Source organism: Megalops cyprinoides, chromosome 2 (genome assembly GCF_013368585.1).
Source record: "Megalops cyprinoides isolate fMegCyp1 chromosome 2, fMegCyp1.pri, whole genome shotgun sequence".
NCBI classification, from domain to species: domain Eukaryota; kingdom Metazoa; phylum Chordata; class Actinopteri; order Elopiformes; family Megalopidae; genus Megalops; species Megalops cyprinoides.
The window spans coordinates 47,170,240-47,192,369 of record NC_050584.1 but is presented as its reverse complement, the minus strand read 5'-3'; the positions used below and the strand labels follow the sequence as shown (position 1 = coordinate 47,192,369).

Here is a 22,130-nt window from a genome sequence, read left to right as displayed (position 1 = left end):
TGTGTTTATTTTAAAATTGTATCTCAATGGACACACAGCATACTATATTTTTATCTGTGTTGCCACCGTTATATAAATAGATTTCGCTGGTATAGAAATTGTGCATAAAAATATATGATAATGATTGCCATATGGTACATAGTAATGATTCAATGATTCGGGAGTTTACGTTTGACACTGGGGACATTTTTAAAGGACAGGTTAAACAGTGAAACAGGGCATTCACTTGTACAAAACATTTTACTCTGGACAAAAGCTCAAGATCCTCCTCAAGTAGCACCCTGTTGCAGTTAGAGCTGTACAAAGTTTGGCAGGGTTTAAGAATTTTTTTTTTTTTTAAATAAAAGTTTGCCCCCCCTCCACCACCACACACACACACACACACACACACACACACAACCCCCCCAAGCCAACTATTTTCAACAAGAAACTCAGCAAGAGAAATGAGCCCCCTTTTGTGCCCAACTGTTTAAGCTGTATAGATTCTGTTTCTCTGGCGGTGTCTTTCAGTGCCAGCGTCTCTGAGAAAGTAAACTTTGAGTGACCTTCCAGGTTAGTTTAGTCTGGGATTCTACCATCGCTGGGTGAGTGGATTTAAAAGCTTGATGCTGTGGGGATCAGAACCTCCTTCAAAGGACAGATCACTTGCGTCAGGAATTCTGTTCACTCACCAGGGGCCAACATTCTTGACCCAAGAGAACTGGTTAAACATTATTGAACGTTTCCCCTTTGTTATTAAGGAATCAAGTCACCACCTGATGTTGCCACTGCTGAATCGGTGTCAGAGGAAACCGCAGAATAACCCCATTGTCAGACGGGCCAACACCAAAAATGTAGGATTTAACGGCACTTGCTTTGGTCTGCTAAGAAGGGGAGTCATGAGTGACAGCTACCTTAGATGAGAGGCACTGATTGAGATGTCTGACGTTTGACAGAAGCACAGGACAACTGAACAGCCATGTAAATTAGGAAAACAAAAGCGTGGTAACATAATACAAGTTATAATTTTAGATACAAAATGGTGTTTTTTTGGTACCACCTGCAAAAATACACTGCTCAGAGACATCCTCAAACTAGGCTAATTTTTATGATGGGCTGTCACACAGAAACTAGAACATGGACTCTCTCAAATATGAATTTGCAGTCATACAAGGAGTTGCGGTGACCTAAAGCAAGCTTTAAATATTACACTACTTTCGCTTGACATGCCAGTCAGCCATCCCAAGACCCTAATAATCATTGCTCAGCTAAAAAACCTCAAGATTGGAAGAAATGGGTGTGTCGGGGCTGTCCCAATTAAGAATTACTATCTCTAGAAAGTGACAAAGCACAGGCCGTCATTCTCCTGCCTTTTCTTCAGCTCCTGTCTTCTGCAAACTTTGACAGTAAGCCATGCAATGTGCTCTCCACAAACATACTGAGAAACAACAGGACTTCCTCATCATCCTCTTAATTAAAATATACCAATGTAGCTGCTGTAGATTTGGAAATTTTCAAATAATGTACAATTATATAAATATTGGTCCAGAGGTGCCAAAGTTGATCTTGTTCTGATAAAGTCATTTTGGCCAGAATTAAAATTTAAATAAAAAATAGAATGCTTATGCAGGCAAAATTAAATTGTTCTTTTAACATCTAGAATGATGCCGCACCAATCACAGTGACAGCTATCAAAACAGGAAAGCTAATCTATTACGCATCAAAACTGCCTGGAGGGAAATATGTGAGAGGGCGTGTCAAACTTGAACAGGAAGATATTTACATGAACATTACATTCATAGACCTGCATGAATGTGTAAAGACTACTCTCAACATTACAAATATACCTCAGGAATTGCAAATGCAAGTATGGTTAAATGACCAAGCTATGTGCCAAATCATTAAGTTCTGAATTACAAATATCACTCCTGAAAACAAAAATCACTTCTGCCATGTAGACATTGTTTTCCTAACTTGAAAGTTATTTTTGTTAATTAATGTGAGTTGCAGATGTTTTATTGGAAACATCCTACCATTGAAATAAATGTATAATACACCTTACAATGCTTCCAAAATCCCAGTAACAAAAATCTCTTCATTTCTAAGAATTTGGCAATCTGAGTGGAAAAAGTGAAAAGAAGATTTTTACTCACCTTGCAAGTCTAATGCCTGCAAGTCACAAAGTGACAAGTTGATCAGGTGAAATGAAATTTGTCATTATGGTCAAACAGGCATTAGCGACACACTCCTCACCATGTTGCCTATGTACAACAGAAAGGCCTTGATGTGTTAGTGATTGACATTGTGATGTAGTACATTACAGGAGATTCATAACCACCACACATCCCTGCATGATGGCCTGATGGGGACGAGGCCAACATCACTGCACCCGGCTACATCCTCTACTCCCTCACCTTTCTGTGACCTTACCATCTACTGTAAAGGAGACATTTTACCTTTTTTTTGGGGGGGGGGGGGGGGGGGGGGGGGGGGGGACCAAACTCCTTGACCCACTCCTGTTCAAGGGTATTCTTTTCTGCCAGACAATGATTTCAAGTTTTCCTACTGTTCAGTGACCACTCACTACTGAATCTGACACCATCCTAATGAGAGCTGTAGCTATGAGCTTGTATTATTGTCTAGAGTTTGTGGATGTCAACTCAACAAAACATGGCAATCAATAATGACAGGATGGATACAGACACCCTGTATCAAGCAGTCCTGGCTTATTGATACAAACAGGGGTTGTGTCACCCAGCATAAAGATAGCTGGTTGTCATTTACCCCAGTACACTTGAAGTAAGTCATCTCCTTACACAGTTCAAGTAAACCTAGCAAAGGGTTACTGCAGTGGCCTCTCACAAGTGTTAACTGTGTGAAGAACTGGAGCTACACTTGGATGATAAAATTATTACCTTTTTACAGTTACGCAATTTTTGGGTGTGCCAGGAAGTGGCCGGGAGGTACGTGTCAGTGATGCGTGGTTTCACAGGGCACAATGTCTTATCTGGAACTCCGAGTGAATAAACACATTAGGCATTCAAATTCTTCGCGTGAGAACCAGGTAAAAGATGGTGTTAATGTTGCAGAAGAGTGAATTTACCCTCAGGATGAACAGATTTTTTCTTCCCATCTGTAGGAAGGTCAAATGCACGCACTGTTTGACAAGATGATTAGATCTTGAATTGTTTTTCTCTGCATTCTTTCTCTTTTTAGTGATGACCAACTGAGTTAGCATCAACTGAGGTGCATGTGATGCCATTCTTACTTCCAACTTCTTGCGTCTTCTTCACAAACCATCCAAAACCTATTTACTGGTACAAGTACTCAGGTTAATTCATCTTGTGAGTTTATGTATCCGATGAACTTTTCCCGTTCTTTTTCATTCCAAAAACTCTTCAACGATTTATCCCCAAACATCTGTTGCAAACAAAACAGAGGAGGCAGTCGAGTTTTAATATGGGTTACTAAGTCCTTTGTGAACATGTAAGCACACTCTTTCAGCCTACTGTGCCTTCTCAAACCTTGTGTCTTTCTCTTAAAGGAACCCCGATGCAGATGGAGAGATAAGCTCCTAAAGCTCATCGCTGAACTGGGAAAATTAGCCTTTGTTGCAGACGATGCCAAGAGATGTCTGGAAAACACTGCTGCTGCAAAAAAAAAAAGACAGTGAAGCAGGTTTCCACACAAGTAGGTTAAACGACCGCCAACATCTTAGCAATGGATGGGTAATGCCATTTTACAGTGTTTGAAATGCGTCCCAGGACGTGGTGGAATTTGGGATCACTGACAGTCACCTATCTACCCTTTACGCGCTGGTCCTGCAACACACGCCACCAGCTTTTCATCACCTTTTCATTGGATGAAGTGTTTCGCCTCAGTCACATCACACTGTTGGCATCCGGCTGTCTAACAAGTGTGCATCCATAAGACTCCTGGCTGGGCTTCTGTAGGCTCTTTCCTGCAACTGTTCACAAATTAATAACTGATCCAAAGAGTACACTTTGACACCAGTCTTTCCGGTACTGTTCTCTTTCACAATCCTGCGTAAAACCAAAGTCTGACACCTACACACGCACGAATACCTCTTATTAAATTGAGTTGACAGCTATTTAAATAGTTGCAGATACTGAAGTAGGCTCATGTAATACAGGCAAAAACCCTGTGAATTTACTGAACTCGCATATACTGGGGTTTGTAGAGGTTAATACTTCATGGTTTTAAATTTTAGCTTGGTATGTTATCAGCTGTTTAACATTCATTCATTCAAATCAGTGTGACAGTTACTCTAGTGAACTGGACACTGACATTATAAAGTGAGGTGAAAGTGAGGTAAGTGAAGTGTTGATCAAAATAAAATCTTAGATCTAAGAGGAAAAGTGACTGCAGATTATTCTGGAGAAAGGCTGCCTCTTTATACCCCACAGAAAAGATGCATTTCAGAAAAAAGCAGAGGACAACCATATTGCATGGGCTCAGTGGACTCAGATGTATAATAGCCTGCATTAAATGCTTCTGGTAGCATAGTGTACAGTATTTCTCCTTATTTTCTGCACTGCTGTAATAACCCAGAGCTTCAGTACAGGGAGCCTCTTGATGTCTTCAAGGCTACCCAGCCAATGCAAATCCTAAGCAGTTTTCTTGAATGTTCAACAGCCCTACTCCTCCTTTGAAATCCACATAGCCAAGTGATATAAACCCATGCTAACACTCTGACATGCAAAAAAAATCTACTTATCTAAAACATTAGAGAATGATCCTGAAGTTCTGATGAAGTATCCCAGAGGCCAACTGCAGAATCCTGAGCAGAGTTTAATGTTTGCACTCTGAGAGCCGGCAATAGAAGAATCTCACTCCAGGTAATCGATTAAATAAACAATCACAGCATTGCTGAAAGAAAATTATAAATAAAAAAATAGCTAATGCACACACCATGAGAGGGATTCTTTTTTTAAATTATGAGAATTAGTAAACCCATTTTAAGGGGTAAAAGGGGCAAGAAGATTCAAAAAATAAATATTCAATAACAAATGTCATTCTATTCTGTGAAAAATATTAACATAATCTGAAAGGCAGAAATAAATTCTATCGTCTGAATACACAATCCAGCTCTACCGCAAAAGATAATACTGAATTCCTTGTGGTAGAAACGAGACAGTTCTGTTAAGTCTCTATTGAGATTTACACATAAATTAGAAAATAATTTCCATAATGATAAAAAGCTTGAAATTAAAACAGGTAACCTGTTCGCATGCATGTGTGTTTGAAGAGAGTTCTGGCTCAGGCAAATACATTTTATATATATTTTATATACTGTATATCAAACTAAAACTAGTACAGCGTCAAACTCAAAAGGGATCGAGAAAGAAAATGAAACTGGAAGGTACGGGTGATTGTGCAGGACTGCAAATTAAAACCAGGATAATCAGTGTTGGGATGGGGGCGGGGCTTGACGGCGTCCCATCACATGACGTATGTATCAGGGATGGGTCCGGCAAAGTGGGATCAGAATGGAGGGCGAACGGAGAGAGTCCAGCGTTCTCCAGGAAATGTCTTTTTTTTCCCCATCTTTACACACAAAACGTCTAAAATGAAGCCTTTGTCAAAAGTCCTTATCCATGTCAATGTTACACTTCTCTGCTTCTTCTTTTTGTTTTTTGTTTTTTTTTTTTTTTTTAGCTTTTTATCTCGTGTGGGCAGAGGAGCTCATGACATTGCGATTAAGTGAGGAGAGTGTGTCAGACCAAGTACATGTGAGAGACTGTGTCCATGCATGTAGGCAGAAATGGATGTGCATGTACACGGCACAGCAAGAGAGCTATGCAGCTCCTGTGTATATGCAAGTCTGTGTGTGTGCATGTGTGTGTGTGTCTGTGTGTGTGTGTATGAATGTGAGAGTGGTCTCTGTAGGCAGATGGGGACAATGCTGTGGTTCTTCTCCACTCCTCCAGCCTGCCCTTCCACTCTCTCTCAGTCCTTATTCCTTGGCTTCCAGGAAGAGAGTCTCCTGAGGAAACAACTTGGCCTCCAGCAAAGTCCACGCTGGGTCTAGCTGGGTGATCTGAGAGGAAGACAACAAACAGCAGAGAAAACCACATGAAGATGACACACCTGTAGGAGTGAACTGAGGAGGACTAAGTACAGGATTATACTTTTTAACCTGTAAATAACTATGAAAGGTTTTATTTTGTGTCTGCAGTATTACTGTATGTGATTGTGTAGAAACTATATGATGATAATTGTACAATGAGACAACAACCGTAGAGTCATCCTGGATAAGCCTGGCTAAGCGCATCAGCTAATTCGCCTCATGAAGAAATGAAATTAATAATGTATTTACAATAATATACTGCAGGTGAAATCCCTGAAACCCAGATTTACATCTTCAATGTGTCATTACTACAACACTGGGATGTTCAGAGGGCCCTGGGCTCTTGCTGAAGTATGTTTTTCTTATAACCATGTGGAAAAGCCGAGGTTCTGAGACAGTAATCTGACAAAATCACATCAAGCTTGTAGGGGCCCACGTCCCTGAGAGATTGATCAGATTAACTTTTGTTAGGCTCTGATCCAACCAAAACAGCCCTGGTCTCGACAAGCCCCCGTCAAAGAGGAAGTGAAAGCCTATGAACCCTAAAGCTAGAAACCTCATGGCCGTTTCACACTCCTGCCTGCACTTATCTACACTACAACATCAGATGCATTCAGTCAAAAGACTACTTTACTAACACCGCTTATGGTTACTGGCTCAATGAAAGAGCACATTTCAAAGCATTCCCGATGACAGAGCACATTTGAAAACATCCACGGTAGCGTTATTGAGATTTGATGTTTATACCAGGACAATGGTACGTAAATTGTAAAGACACTTAAAAAAATGGCACTTGATAGATCACTAATACAGATAGAACTTGAGATGGTGATGAACATACCAACAGGCGGTCTGTAAGTTCAACATTTCATTCTGTGATTTGGTTCAAGATGCTGTGTAGCACAGGAGGAGAGAGCAGGTTTTCTTTTTACACCCTTCCTTTGCCACCCATACTCGAGATAATTGTGTTACCTTTATCAACAAACCTGCAGCTTATATTGTTCAACACTAGTAGACCCTGCCTCCTGGCTAAAGTCTGATAATCACCAGGGTGTCTCACGTTACATAGGCTGGAGCCCAACACCTGTGTCCTGGGTATTGCGCTATGATGGAGAGCCCCTGACAGAGGCTTATCTGCTGCCTGTGGGTGACAGCCACCGATTAGACCTCCTATTATGATTACCAGCAACGTAATTAACAAACCAACCACTGCTGATCATGGTAAAAAGATGGAATATTATCCCAATAAATATGTCAACTGGTTTCAGCCCCCTCAAGTCAGACGACTGGAGAGGAAGGACTGAATATGATGCGAGGGGGATGGGGGATTACTCATTTATTATGCATCTATCATAATGCATCTATTATGGTTAGGATTATGCATATATTTTACGCATACAACCCCTAGATTCTTGTGCAGTAACTGTGATCTAAAAAAATTGGCTGTGAGCCTGAATCCCCAAGTACTGGAACCTAGTTTATTCAGAATCCAACTCAAAATAGGCGAATCACCACGCAATATCACTAAAAATACAGTACTTTCAGCAAGTACTATTCATCATTCAAATGCCAAACCTTCATTACCCTGTAAACCTCCCTCTCCTTCCCTGTCTCTCTCCATCACCACTATTTCTGCTAGCCCAGCAGTGAGACAGAATTCCTCTGTAATGTCTCAGTTTGGGCTTTTGTACACATGAGCTTTTCTGACTAGCCATGTCTGAATTTCAGTCCAACTTTGGATGACCATATCAGGGCTGTCTAGGGATATCTTTATGATTAAATATCAGATGTTTAAAAAACAGGACTGCCAAAGCGACACCTCGCCATCCTGAGATTAAAATTGCCATTTGCCACATTACATAGGCCTCTATATTCAAAAGGTCACAGAATGTAAACGATTACGTTTTGCAAATGGGAGGAAGGATGGAAGTTCAAGACAATTACTCTGTACACTGCTGGTAAAACAGTCAACAGAGTAATTCCACCCCATCTCCCTCTTCTTATCTACTGCACTGTTAACCTACTAAAGTTCATTATTTATTAGCCACACTCTAAATTTAACTGCAGCAAATTCCAAGACATATGGAGAATGAGGACTGTGACAACAAAACTGGACAGAGTTAACATCACAGCAGAATGTAGGAGTTACAGCATGGTAAAGCTCATCTAAACCTGCTGCTCTGACAGCAGCAGAGTGCTATAACAGGAATAGCTCAGGGCTGGTACACCAGGGCCTCCTGTCTGTCCCCAGAGAACAGGGCAAAGTGGCACACCTGAGGAACCAGGTTTGTCCCTTCGCTTTAAACCTGATTTACATGCAATTAGGGATGCCTTTCTCACAGCATGACCTGGAGGCACAGGACTGCGTGGGGAGAGGGTGTCACGAACCTGTGTGTGGAGCAGCTGAAGGCAAGATGGAGTGCTAACAAATGACATCACAATGTTTTGCAAACAAGACACAGGAGCATGGCTTCTCACCACTGTCGTATTAGTATTTGGCAAACTCAAGCTATGTTAATGAGCCTGGCGGGCTGTCATGACCCAACGGCAATGGCATCAGGTATCGTCATATGAGGGTGCAGTGTGAGGGAACCAAGAGCCGGGGGGTGTGTGAGAGAGACACAGTGTGTGTGAGTGCGTGCGCGTATGTGTTTGTGTGTGTGTGTGTGTGTGTGTGTGTGTGTGTGTGTGTGTGTGTGTGTGTGCGCGGGGCAAGGGCCACTACGTGTCTCTGTTCTCCCTAAAAAGACAGAAACAAGGTGCCACACTGACACAGGAGACAAGCACCATCGGTGACTGTTTACACTGTTATCCAATTAACAAACCGTAAGCACAGAAGCATCTGTCAACAAACAAAGCTGTTGTTTTCTTCCACTTTCTCCCTCCTCTTTCACGTCCCCATCTTTTGCCCTCTGGCTATGCCTAACCTTCATCTCACTTCCAAAGTCTCATTTCAGGGACTGAAAACTCACAAAGATGGACGGGCTGAAACCCAACCTTAAGGACAGATTCGCCATAAGGGGTATTAGCATGCAGGTGAGGCTGTGGCAGGCATGACATAAGAACACTGTACACCAGTGTGCGTCTGAACTGAAACATACACATACAGATCATTTTATTCATTCATCTCAGTAGTGATCCAACTCTCTTGCCGTCACTATTAAACAACAATGAGAACTGAAGCTAGATATAAATTCAAGGTCCATGTTGGCTTCAGTTGACAGCATCCCCACAGCACAGTACAGGTGAGGGTCACACTGGCTTTCTCTTGTATCTAGCTTTATAGAGGCCCATATATAACGAGTATTTTGATCAACGAGCTCTGAACATCCAGTTCTTACCTACACTAAAATGACTCACTGTGGAAAAAATAATCTTCATTATATGAATGGTAAAATACACATAGTTTTATGGAAATGAGTCAGAGATACACACAGTGGAAAAAGCACACTAACTGATTCTTTTTTCTTTTCAGCAGCATCTTAAAACTAAACTTTAAGATACTGCTGGTGCTGACCATTTCTCCATAATCCCCACAGTGTATCAGATCCATGCAAGTGGGGGGAAATGGGAAAGAGGAATAAAGCTTCTAATCTTATGGATATTTGAATATATTCAGGATTAAATTATTAAAAAAACAGTTACAAAGTAACAGTTTTTGACTTGCTACAAGTGAAATACAAATTGATGAATGCATTCTGGTCTTTTTACTGTGCAGGAGGTACTTTGGATTTTTTAAAAAATGTACTGAACATGTTATATTCAACATGATAATTTTAACCTGAAATTATAATTAATAACATATTTGAAATATCTGAGATATTTGAAATACTTATTATAGCCAACATGCATCACACAATGACGCACACTGTATTCATGCAACCTCCTGAGAGGAACAGTCATCACACAGAAGCCTCAGCAAAGGGAGAGGCAATGGGAGAGGCAGTGCCCATAGATTTAACATAGGTGCAGAGGATTTATTTTCAACCTCACAAAAAAATACCTAAGAACATGAAGACATTTTGGTGTCTGTGTGGCAGATAATAAATTATCCACAGGTTTGCTCAAAGCTGTTATTTATTTTAAATATTTCTTTCATAAAATAGCCGCTGTGCCTTTTCAGAATGTGCCGAATTTGTTCCAGTTCAGCCCCCATCGTGAATGTTGTACTCAAACATTGGTAATGATCTTTTTGGTTTCAAATGGAGGCAAGAGTGGCAGAAAAATCTGTCGAAAGTCAGCAAACACAATTCACACATATTCATGAATAAACATAAGTCCACTTGAATCCAGCTGAATGCTCAGCAATCACATCGCAGCTTCTCACAATTACTAATAATCTCCATGTCAGTGTCTTCACATGATTTAATGATGTTTAATGTAGAGCAATTGGCACTTCAATAAAAATAAAAACAAGCCAATTATTTTGAATATGATCGGAGTAAGACATGTAGACAATACAAAAAGGGAACAAAACAAACATATAAAATAAAAGGTGCAAATCAAACATGACCAAATGTGCAGCTGAAATAACGCACTTTTTTTTAATGAAGCCATTTAGTTTCCACGTTAATTAAAACCAAATAGCTTGTCTGATTTTTAAGTTATGTTGTCAAGTGTTTATTTGGCCAATTACTAAAGCAGTGGGAGATCATTATCTGCTTCCAGAAACGATGACAACACATAGCGCAGGGGCGTGAACAGAGCACTTCAAAGCGCACAGCCGGGATTGGAGAGGGAGGGCGGCTGGGTGAATAGGGCGGCAGTCCCAGGGGGAGCAGGGCCTGAGGTTTTAGCTTCCCCTGAGCAGAAAAGCAATCAGGGCAATCAGGTCACACAGGCATTCTATACGCAGCACAAAACACAGCCAACACAAACAGAGGCAGCACAGATTGCGCGCATCGGTAATGGAGTGGTGGGTGACAGATCTGTGCTGTTAAACAGAGGCTACGGGCTCAAACAGTTATTGCTGCTGCTACCCACCTTTGTTCTCCAACACTGACTCTGCAGTGTCTGTGCGACTACGTTAAAATGAAAAATGTTTATTGTGTACCCTAAAAAATTAATCACCATGTATGTTATTTAATCCCGCTTAAGGCGATACTATTTATGAGCGGTAACAGTTTACCTTTATCTCCTAAATGCAATCTCTTGATTATATGCCTGTGCACAAGCATACGTGCTCGCGAAAACAGTTTAATAACACATGCACACATATACACACACACACAAAATAAACAAACACAGATGAGGTTTCTTTGTAAAAATGGTGTACATCTTTCTAGGTGTTCAAACATATATAGAGTACCACACTACAAACATTATTTTGCATGATAACTAATATTGTTGGAGAAGTAACTGTCACTGATTAATGCTGTGTGAAAATACTAAGGGCAAGAGCAGACATTTTTAAATACTTTTGTGCTCCTGGTCCTGGCTGAAAGCTGTCCGAATAAAAAGAAACACCAGAGTTAAAATTCCCCCAGCGACGTATTTATATTCAGATAATGAACTGGTAGGATGATTGGGCCAATTAATTACTGTGCACCATGTAAAAGCTCTGGAAAAGGTTCTAATGACTAGCTTTGGGCTTACATGCACTGTGACTACGAATGTGCCAATGATCTGTGAATCTAATATATCCAAGAATCAGAGTGAGCCAGACAGGCTTTATATTCAAGCGTTTACATGACATTACTCGCAGAGTTAGGGATGCCTGTAGAGAGGGTGATATTTTATTCTGTGACGACAAGCTGGCTATCAACTGCACTTGCATTAACTGTAAACAGCGATCTTTCACTGGATATCAATTTTCTCTGGTCAAATGTCCTCCAGAGGTTAGGTATATACAGTAATGTGTCCTCTGGGGTGACTGGTTCGCTTTCAACGTTTTGGAGATGTTATGTCACTGCTCAGAAATTCCGAGGAGGTTTCCCTGCAGGTTGAACCGGGACGTGAGCAGACCTGCTAAAACACGAGAGGAATGACTGCGTGTCCTGGTCGTCCAGAAGAGAGCACAGAAAGGTGGGGTAACGCTGTCACAGAGGAAAGTAACAATGTGTAGAAACATCAAAATGACAGGAGATAGCAACCCATCAAAGACTCCCCCCTCGCTCCAGGCAGCCAAAGAAACAAAAGTATTCAGTTTTTTTTTTCCTCCCCTCCTGTTTTTTATCATCTCCTTACTGCAGGTTTCTGGCAATTATCTTCAGGTTTAATGCAGGAAAGGGAAAGATCTGGCTTAAAGATTTCGGGAGTATTACAAATGCAATAGTCGTCTATGCGCTAATCCCTCCACAGAAACACTGGGAGCCTCTGGATGTGATGGAGCAGTGCTGTGTTCTGGGTTTAATTAGACACGAGTGAGAGAGGATTAGACTGGGCACAAACACCGGCTGCCATTAAACTCTCTCCTCTGGAGCTTCGCTTGGAAGCAAGACACACAGCAAGAGACAACAACGCAAAAAAAAAAAAAGCTCGCTGGTGGGGTTAAACTGTATTTCCCACAGGAGAATGACTTTTCCAACTTTGCTATGATAACAGTCCTGCCATCAGGACAGTCCCCCTCAGGTTCTATTGCTATGGTAGCTATATCAGTCACTGGCTTTGCTCTCACATCTATATATATTTCAGTGAAATGGAGCAGCTTGATATATAAGCACATCCCTTCAACAGGACACCAGGCTACAGCAGGACTTACCCCACCCAACAGTACTGAGCACCAAGCAGAGGGGGGGGGGGGTAGTGGGTATCAATTTTAAACTTATGGGAGAATGATAAATATTTGAGTCCACTGGAGATTAAATCTTTAAAACCTCCAGGTTCTGGGGAAGTGCTAACAACTAGCCCACTGAACCAGTTGGTAAGTCCTTTACGTGGTGTTTGGGCTGTCTGTTTGCACGCGTATGTGTGCACGCGTTTGTGTATGCATGTGTCTATGCGTTTGTGCACATTAGTATGCGTTTGGTTTTGACATGCACGTGTTTATGTATGCGTGGGTGTGTTTGTGTATCCGTGCACTTGCGGGTCTGTGCGTGTGTTTATGTATGCATGCGTTCGTGCTGCATTTGTGTGAGCATGCCTTGGTCATGTGTGCGTGCACCTTCTCCCCACAGACTACAATGGCAGGCTGCCTGGGCAGGCCTGCACACTCGCCTTGATTAATAGAAATCCCGTATTTGTTTCCACAAGTCTAATTAACCAGGTAGTTAAAAAGATGCTCATTAGCTACCTGCCACAGAGCTTACCAACCCTGCCTCTAATTACTGTGATAACTCCAGTGTTGCCAGGGTGCAGTGGAGCCGAGGAGAACACTGCTGACAGTATCTTAAGTAACCAGTGCTCTTTTGTGCATACAGGGATTCTAATTACTATTCACCGAATTATAAATGCACTTGTGGATAGAAGTAAAAAAAAAAACACACACAGTAGAAAAAGGTTCTCATTAGCCTGCCATGGCTTTTAATTAAACTACAAGCCTCCGACTATCCCTACAGTCACACTCTCCAGACACAGGGGACAATGATGAGCAACAAACTCTAGCCACTCTGTGGGATTAACAACCCAATTATTACTAGGTATATTTTCCAGCAGAGATACATTCACAGATCACGGAACAGTCCGTTCTGACAATCGTCCTTGTTTTATGAGGAAAAGAATGCCAGACCATATAAATATTGACCACTGTTCCGAGAAAATTCTCAACCAACACAGACACATGCACTGGAGGCTTCTGCAACATACGTAAGTAAGGATGTATGACTGACAGAAAAACCACGAGAACCCTGACATACTTGACCACTCCACGGCATCTTTAAATGAGAGCCCTCATTTACTTGAGCGCTCCGTGGTCACCACTGTGAAAAGTTTCACTGGGTTCTGTGTTACACATATGCTGTACGCCAAAAATTACTACAGTACCATTAGCACCTTTTCCCTGATGCGTACTGAAACCATGTGGAACTAGAACCTCAGAATCTGCCAGTGCTTGCGTTCATGCTTCTATTGCACTTCCTTTCACAGTACTAGGCCCACTCAACAAAGGCAGACCAGGAGGCACCATCAAGATGGTGGGCATTCCACTCTCTTGGTACGTAAAGCAGAAGGTTGAATGACTAACTCTTGAAAAAGCACAGCTTTGGTTCCAGTTAGCTAGAGCTAGCTTCTTTACAATGTCAAAGTAGGATGGTTCTACAGCTCACAGTTCTCGGTTTGCGAATGTGAGGCGAGAGCCGGGGTCTACTCACATTTCTGCGAGGGAAGGTGGTGAGCAGCTTAAACTCGTCCCATGGGTAGCCCTTGGAGGCCACAAAGTCGAACAGGACCTGCAGCTTGCAGCTGCCCAGGAAGCGTCGCTCCAAGAACTCCCCACTGGGCGTCCGGATCCGTAGCTTGCTGACCGGCTCACTGCTGTCCTCCTCGGGCTCCGGTGGCAGGGCCTGCTCCAGCGAGAGGCGGATGGCCTGGACACAGAGATGGAGGACAAAAAAAAAAAAAAAAAAAACAGCAAAGGGTTACGTGTGAAGAACTGAATTTGGTGATATTGTTATTTGGTGTCAAGCTCTTGGAAATAATAATCTCCGACCTTGCAATAATATAGTGAACATAATACGCCATTCCATCTCTTTTACTGCAACACTATAACACAGTTTGCACATCTTTGCAAAAGATTAACTGTGAAATGACTAGCAACAAATCATAAGCCTATTGTAATACTGTTTGTATTGGTTTATAGGCTTTAAACAATAAGACTAGCAACAAATCACAAGCCTATTCTAATACTGAGGGTATTGCTTTATATATAACAATAAGAGGTAAAGGACCAAAACCTTTTTGACTCATTTTTTAGTTTATTCACAATAACAGTAAAAAAAGGGCATCATCACCAGCTGCAGGGGAATTAATGAAATCTCCAAAGTCACAGTGCAGGACCGACTGGTCCTGTGGGGTTTTCACCTACAGCTTGTTGTTCCTGTTTTGACAGTCGGCAGCATATGCTGTGACAACACATGGCAGCTTTATTTACCAACCATAATGCAATTATATTTCATAAAAGTGTACAACAGTAGCTCATTAGCAGCTCCTGCCTTTGTGTGCGTGTGGCTGGAGCCCCCCGGAGCCCGCTCCCCTGGGTGAGGCAGGATAAAGGGCCCTTCGGGAACCCCTCCCCAGCACGGGCCATCGCGTCTGAGAAGCCAGGAGGCACTTACGGGGCCTGTTCCACATAAAGAGCACTCAGGAGCACCTTTTCACCGCAGAAAAACACACACACACGCTCTAAAAGGGAGGAGAGGCGCGTGCACCTGACAGGGGTGGTTGGCTCCGTTACCAAAGAATAATGACATCACTCCCCCAACCACCTCTCCACGCCGCTAACCTCCCTTTGCCTGGCCTCCCTTTCATCTACCACTTTGCACAAAAGCCATGAAATCACAGACTGCATTTCCTCGTTTTTTTTATTGTATACAGTTTTGTGTTTGGTCTTTGTTGCTGACGGCATTGTCGCAGTACACCAATAAGGCATCCCAGGCAGACTGGTCCGAGCTCGGAGAATGTGCGGGACAGGGGAGCTGGCTGGGGTCCAGGTGGGGGGACATCATGTTGCCTTGTTTACTCACACACAATGTCAGAGAAATGAGGCATTCTTCTCCCAGCCAGGGAGACGCTCCACTGAATGACTGTAACAGCTGTCCTCCTGCACACGCCATGCAGCTCCACACAATATCTCCTATCTCTCTAACTGCCGATGGCGGCTCAGCCCGAGGGCTACACAGCAAACGCAACTCAAGGCTCTTTGACTAAAGCTGGGACTTGTTTTTTCACTTATTGTTTCAATAGTCCAGACCTGGAGTAAACTGCAATTGTGGGATTTGTGCTCGCTCACTCCCCTTTGTGCTGAACCACAAATAAAGCTGTGCATGTGACCTGTATAGACTAACTTTTAAAGTGGTTCAGTTTAACAGGTGCATTGTTCCCACTTGTGCAATGGCCATATCTGTATGACTGAAAAAGGGACTTCCTCCTCCTTTGATGTAAAGGTTTCATGTATACAAAATTCCCTCATTATCCTCATTAAAAACCCTCATACATTTTAGTATTTTTTTTTTTTCATAAAAAAGTTAACCATATAGACAGAATTTATATTTACATGATTTGGCTTTGTCTCCAAATAACAGTCTGTGTAGTGACTTGCAGTCAGTCAATTTCTTCCTAGTTGTTTTTCAAACCGCACCTAAGGTGTGCTTGGAGCCCTCTCACTCCCTGAGGGTTCATTACAGACAGCAGGAACACAGCTCTCCTGCTTCCTCCATCAAACCAAGCTCTCATTTGAGAGCAAAAAAAAAAACCTCCAAGCTTCAAAAGCTTCACTTTCGATTGATTCCTCTTGCACAACTAACATCACCCTCTACTCAAAAACTGAGACGTCAAAGGTTGGCTGACAAAAAAAGAAAAAAAGAAGAAAAAAAAAAGAACACAAACCTGACACAAACAGTCAGGTCCTCATGACCAATTAACTCTCCCCGCCTTGCCTTCAGTCTGTGTTTGCTTTTCTCAAAGCTGAGCGGTGCACTGCAAAGGTAAGCCTATATGAGGTGGGAGCCACAAACTGCGTGCCTAAATGGGAATGAGGGGCATTGTGGGGTATTATATTTCTGAATATCTACACTGTTGCTCACGGGCAGGGCCTTTGTTAGCAAGTAAGAAGCCATGGCAATGAGAGCGAGAGCGCTATAGTCATATAATTAAAACCAGACAGGGCTTTTGTCGAGGGCTGTTTAACTAATGTGACAAATCATCTGAGACAGCGGCTTCACCTGAGCCAGTCGCTATGGAGTTCGCCACTGAGCAAATACCCAATAAACAGAATAAAAGAAGATATAATTGCAGAGTGGATAACTGCATTCCGGTTTCGACAATTGTTTTTCTTTGTGTGTGTATATGAGCTTTGTGCTGTCTCTTTGTTTATTTGATTTTTAATATGAGCTTGTGTGTTTTAGAGTGCACAGAAGGACAATAACAATGCTGCACAAGAAGAAACAGGCCTCACCGTCCAATCAGGAGATTAGCTCTCTCTGTTCTTGGTAGTCCTGCCACTGGGAACATGCTTTTGTTCCATCTGAGTGAAAACCCCAGAAAAGCCCAGTGTGCCTGTCACTCACTCATAGAAGGCGCCGTACTAGCTTTTGTTCACTTTGATTGATTCACCTGAACTCCCGAACATGCAAACATTAAATCTCGTACTTCTTATACTTCTATATACTGAAGTTCCATGCCAAATTCTGTGGTCTAAACATTTGAACTGCCCTACAGAGAAAATGTGGTGTTTGCCAGTGATCACATCCTTGTTAATGTCCATGTATATGTCTCCTTTGTGATCGGTCCGTGAGACCAGTCTTGCTGCTTGGCTCTGTGGGTGACCTCACCTCCCTCTCCTCCTCCTGCTCTTTCTGGATCTGCTGCAGACGAACTTGTTCTGCCTCCTCCCTCTCCTGCGCTTCTCTCTGCAGACGCAACACGACACCATCGTTATCCACTCATTCAGTCCAACCAACACCAAACAAAAATCTCACAGTTAAACTGCAAACCACAAGGTTTGACCCATTTGAATCTACAGTTTTAATTGTCTTGTCAGACAAAACAAGAAATTACAGGTGACAAGCTGCGTGAGGAGTGAGTAATCAAGACAACAATTATAATAAATACGAAAAAGATTAGTTTAAATAGTTCTGTACCGAACCTGGCCAAAGGCCACCCTCACATATTTGCTGCTAATGATTGGTTCACATTTCATAATCAGATATTAAAGGAATATGAAAAAAAATAACTGATTTGTTCTGTGAGCCGAACTGACTGAACAAAATCAACCTTTTTGCGATCAGCTTCTAATGACAAGCGGTAGGCCTCATCTTGCTCCCTCTTCACCATTTCTCTGGCTTCACGTTCATCCTGAAAAGACATGTTAAGCAATGAGGTGAGACAGTATTCAAATGTTATCAAAATGCTAAGTGAATGAGTTTAGCAATGCATGAACAACAACAGACATGAGATGGCCAGGCAATTACAACACCAGGCAGTGGACCAGCCTTTGGACAAGAGGACTGAAAGAGCATCACGAGAGAATCTGTTTCTGAGTTCCTTTATGCCATACACTCCATCAAGACCGAGACTCTCTTTTATTCCTTTGTGAGTTCCTGTTTGCCCAGAGGTAGGCTACTTCCTCTACACCTGCGGTGGTGAGAAGGTATCCATAGGAGTGACAAAGAAGAGTTTCTATTGTGCGGTTAGGTACAGCTGTTTGTTTTTGGACTTGGAGGGCTTAGCAACATTTCTGAACCAGAGACTACGTTTTGTGACACAGGAGAGACAAAGCAAAGGTAAAGCTTCTGAGATTACTGCAGCAAATAATGAAGAACCTTCAAAGCCCATTAGAGATACATGTATCCTTTATCCTCTAATCTTTGTTGCCACCCAAATAAAGTTACTGTCCCAAGAGTTCACATGACTTTTGATCCCTGCTAAATCCAAGCCCCCTCTTCTACACTCTCACACTAACAAAGCCGGCGAGTGTGGCCAAAATCGTAACACGTGATGGCACGCCGATAAACCCACCTTAACACAATTACCGTTCCTCTTCCAGAAACAGCAGTAAAATACGTCAGGCAGGTCAGCAAACCACACGCTCTCAATTTTCAATAAACACAAACCAAGAGAGATGTTCATGCAGGAGGCTTCTTCCCACAGGAAAGCTACTCAACACCTCCATTCTCGCAATGTTGTAAAACTCAGCATGCCAAGGTGGGGAAGGCCACTTATATCTCAGAGCCATGGTCCCCACTCCCGTTCACTTCTGCCCAATTTGCAGACTGATCTTTTTTTAATTATGGCTGAGCAATTAAAAACATATGTTCAAGTTCATTAGATGGTGTTCCCCATGGTTATGGATTTAACTAGTATTTAATACGCTGAGAAGCGTATTAAACACAATATGCTTTTAAAGTCATCCTTTTTAACACTAAAATACATTAACAATAATATATTCACATGAAAATGCCTTAGATCTAACATACCTAAACACAGGCTTCGTCGAAGCAGTCAAATTTGTTTAAATCAAGTGTGAAAAGTAACTTTTCCTCTGGCCTGCTCTCTGCCTCACAGGCACGTCAGTCACCGCGGAATGCGATTGTGATCTCGGCAGCTGTCTGTGGTGTCTAGGTTTGTCTTGTAACAGCAAGCGTGAGAATCACAGACAGTGTGAGAGCGCGGTCAGCACAGTCATGACCGATACAGATGGGTCTTGTCTGAGAGTGACGGGAGAGACGGGTCACTCTGAATCATCCCTCATGCTGGTCACAGCAGGGGCGCGTCATTGGAGGCTTTGTGCTCACCTGTGTCCACTGGGGCATCTGCAGGTCACTCAGAATAAAAGGCCCATGCTCTATGATAGTATTTTAACAGTAGAACAATACTGACCATTTGCATGGTAATAATGAAGGAAGAAAACATTTTGGTGCATAAAATAATGGTCCAATGCCAAACAGTAGTCAATGTAATGACACCCCATTCACATCTGGATCAGAAGAGAAAAAAGGGAAATTCAACTTATCGTTCATGAAAAGGTAGGAACCTTGCGGTTCACACCTGAGACGGGATGAAACTTGGCATTTCTAGGATGTGGGCTGGAATTTCTGTGGCTCTTGTGCAAGAGCTCACAAACATTACCCAGCGATTGCAATTTGTTCCTTCTAATTTATGTGGGACTTTGCCACATCCTATTTCCTTCATTCCCACAAATGTCTGTAATTACTCGAATCAGTGACCATTAAAAACCTGCCGCACCGTGGAACCTGCAGCGTGTTTGGTTATTCCACTGTAAATAAATAGGCTGTCAAAAACAGCACAGTCACGGTGTTTGCTCATGCACTACAAGGTCTGCACTCTACACAAAACATCAGCTGCACTTGCACAGGGAAAACATGACATTTATAAAAAAAAATCTGTTATAGTGATATCTGTCTGCAGATATACAGAGTAAATCTCTGAAACAGGAGAAAACTACATCATTGCGAATTTACATGCGACTGCTTTTCAGAAATGTTTGTAAAAAACCAGTGTATAATTAATCTGTCTAAGGCCGCAGAAAGGATGTTAGACATTCCTCCCCTGTCTGACAGAAGAGGAAGACGTCAGCTCATGATGTGACTGTCACTGTACACATTCTTCTTGTTGCTTTTTGGTGGTAATGATTTTATTTCTTTCTGATAGACTAGGCAGCTGATTTAAGTCTTCTGACAGCGGAGAATCCAAATCAAAGTGACTCACATGTCAGCTTGCATCTAATCACTAAAACATCACTCTGAGGCTGCAGGCAATCTATGCTCATTTCTCAAAAATTCCAAGAACTGGTTGGTGAAACATTGGCCTTTCAACAACTGCACCATGAAGACACTACTGTCTTAAGGCATGGGTGCCTGAAGATCATTAGATCTAATCCACTGAAGGTCACTAGGATAATGAATTATGATCAATCACAGGAAAGCTAATCAACATTACACATGACCAACAGACATTTGTATGACATTACCAAATATTTTACCAAAAAAAATCTACTCAAGGCAACTTTTAGAAAGCTGGTAAGGAAATCACAACTTGCATTAGATTACCCTGTGAACCCCAAAACACATCCTTTGAACCCTTCTTACTAAGAAGTTGTATACATAGATCCAGCTGTTGAAAGTGATGCCCTAGTTACAAAAAATGCTGAAGTTGTATGTTGTGTGAGAGTCATGCAGGTTGTGTTATAACTCATTTTAGTCACTGAAAGGGGATGAGTCACTGTATCACACCACAATTAATAACCTTGCACTAAGCACACAAAGGCTCCATACACACTTACTGTTCAAACACGTGACATCAATGAAGTGAATGAACTTACACCTTGCTTTACAAAACTTTCAGTACATATTTAAAGAAAGGAAGAAGATGCAAAAATAAACTTTTCATGTTTGACACCATTAGAAGAAGACCGTTAGCGGTGGCATCTGATTGCAGTTTGACCTGGATTTATGATGGGATGAGTGGTCGTCTCAGAAGAGGTCAGGGCGGAAAATAAAGATAACATAAAGACTAAGCAAAGGCTTGAAGGAGAAATGAGGACAGTCAAGCAATGATCACAGCTTAAGGTGAGATATGATAGGATGGGTATTCCTATTCAAGATACATTCAGTACTGTAAATACCTGACTGTGAAGCAACACATGGCCATGGCAAACCCACAGTGTTTAAGAGTAGCAAGGTGGCTGCTGGCAGAGTGGTTGACTTTTTGTATTTAATTATTAAAACCTTTATTTAAGCAGGAAAGTCAACTGAGCTTTCAGTTCTCATTTACAGTTATGACCTGTGGAGACAGGGTGGGTAGGGAAACCATGTAGCTAATTAAAAGTAGGAGAGATGAGAGGTGGGCAGATACAAAGGCAGTCTGGGACTTAATGAGTTCAATAAAGTAATGCCAGTTCAATAAAGTAAACATAAAACATTTCAGCACTGACAAAACTGTCAAAAATATGTATAAGGAAACCATTTGTGAAAGAGTAAGATTATCCATGTGTCATTGTGTCCCTATTGGTAATGCATTTCACTTCTTACAGGAGGTAATGTAACAATTATTCCTTTAATCAACCAACTGCAACGACACTCAAACAGTTCACTGGCTCATGTTTAGAACAGTCTCCTTTTGATGTGGTACGTTCCCTCACATGAACCTCCTCTATTCTGTGAGCTAAGCTTCAGGATTCCTATATTTACACAAAAGAGACACTGTGTCCATTTCATCTCTCTTCACTTATAAATAGAGTGGGGGGGGGGGGGGCCTCCGGGATTGTTCAGTGTTCACCGTTTCTGTTGGCTTAACACAGCTTGAGAGAAAGAGAGAAGTAAAAAGAACCGGAATTTGCATCCTGCCTGCACTGTCAAGACCTTTGAGAACGAGCGAGAGAGAAAAGGCAGGCAATAAGTGGGAATGGAGTTCTGTTTTTATTCCTCCTGGACAAAGCAACTATTTCTTT

The 22,130-nt window shown here is 42.0% G+C and overlaps 1 protein-coding gene across 1 annotated transcript in view; it reads right to left on the bottom strand.

Annotated features, from left to right (window-relative positions):
• Nucleotides 1-4,978: 4,978 nt before the first annotated feature.
• faf1 (Fas (TNFRSF6) associated factor 1) overlaps nucleotides 4,979-22,130 on the bottom strand; it is an 85,023-nt gene continuing 67,871 nt past the window's right edge. The window contains exons 16-19 of the mRNA XM_036521455.1: nucleotides 17,936-18,016; nucleotides 17,494-17,571; nucleotides 14,317-14,532; nucleotides 4,979-6,040 (exon numbers count right to left, since the gene is read on the bottom strand). Of these exons, the coding sequence (XP_036377348.1) occupies nucleotides 5,957-6,040; nucleotides 14,317-14,532; nucleotides 17,494-17,571; nucleotides 17,936-18,016 (459 nt within the window). The 3' untranslated portion in view covers nucleotides 4,979-5,956. The remainder of the gene's footprint in view (nucleotides 6,041-14,316; nucleotides 14,533-17,493; nucleotides 17,572-17,935; nucleotides 18,017-22,130) is intronic.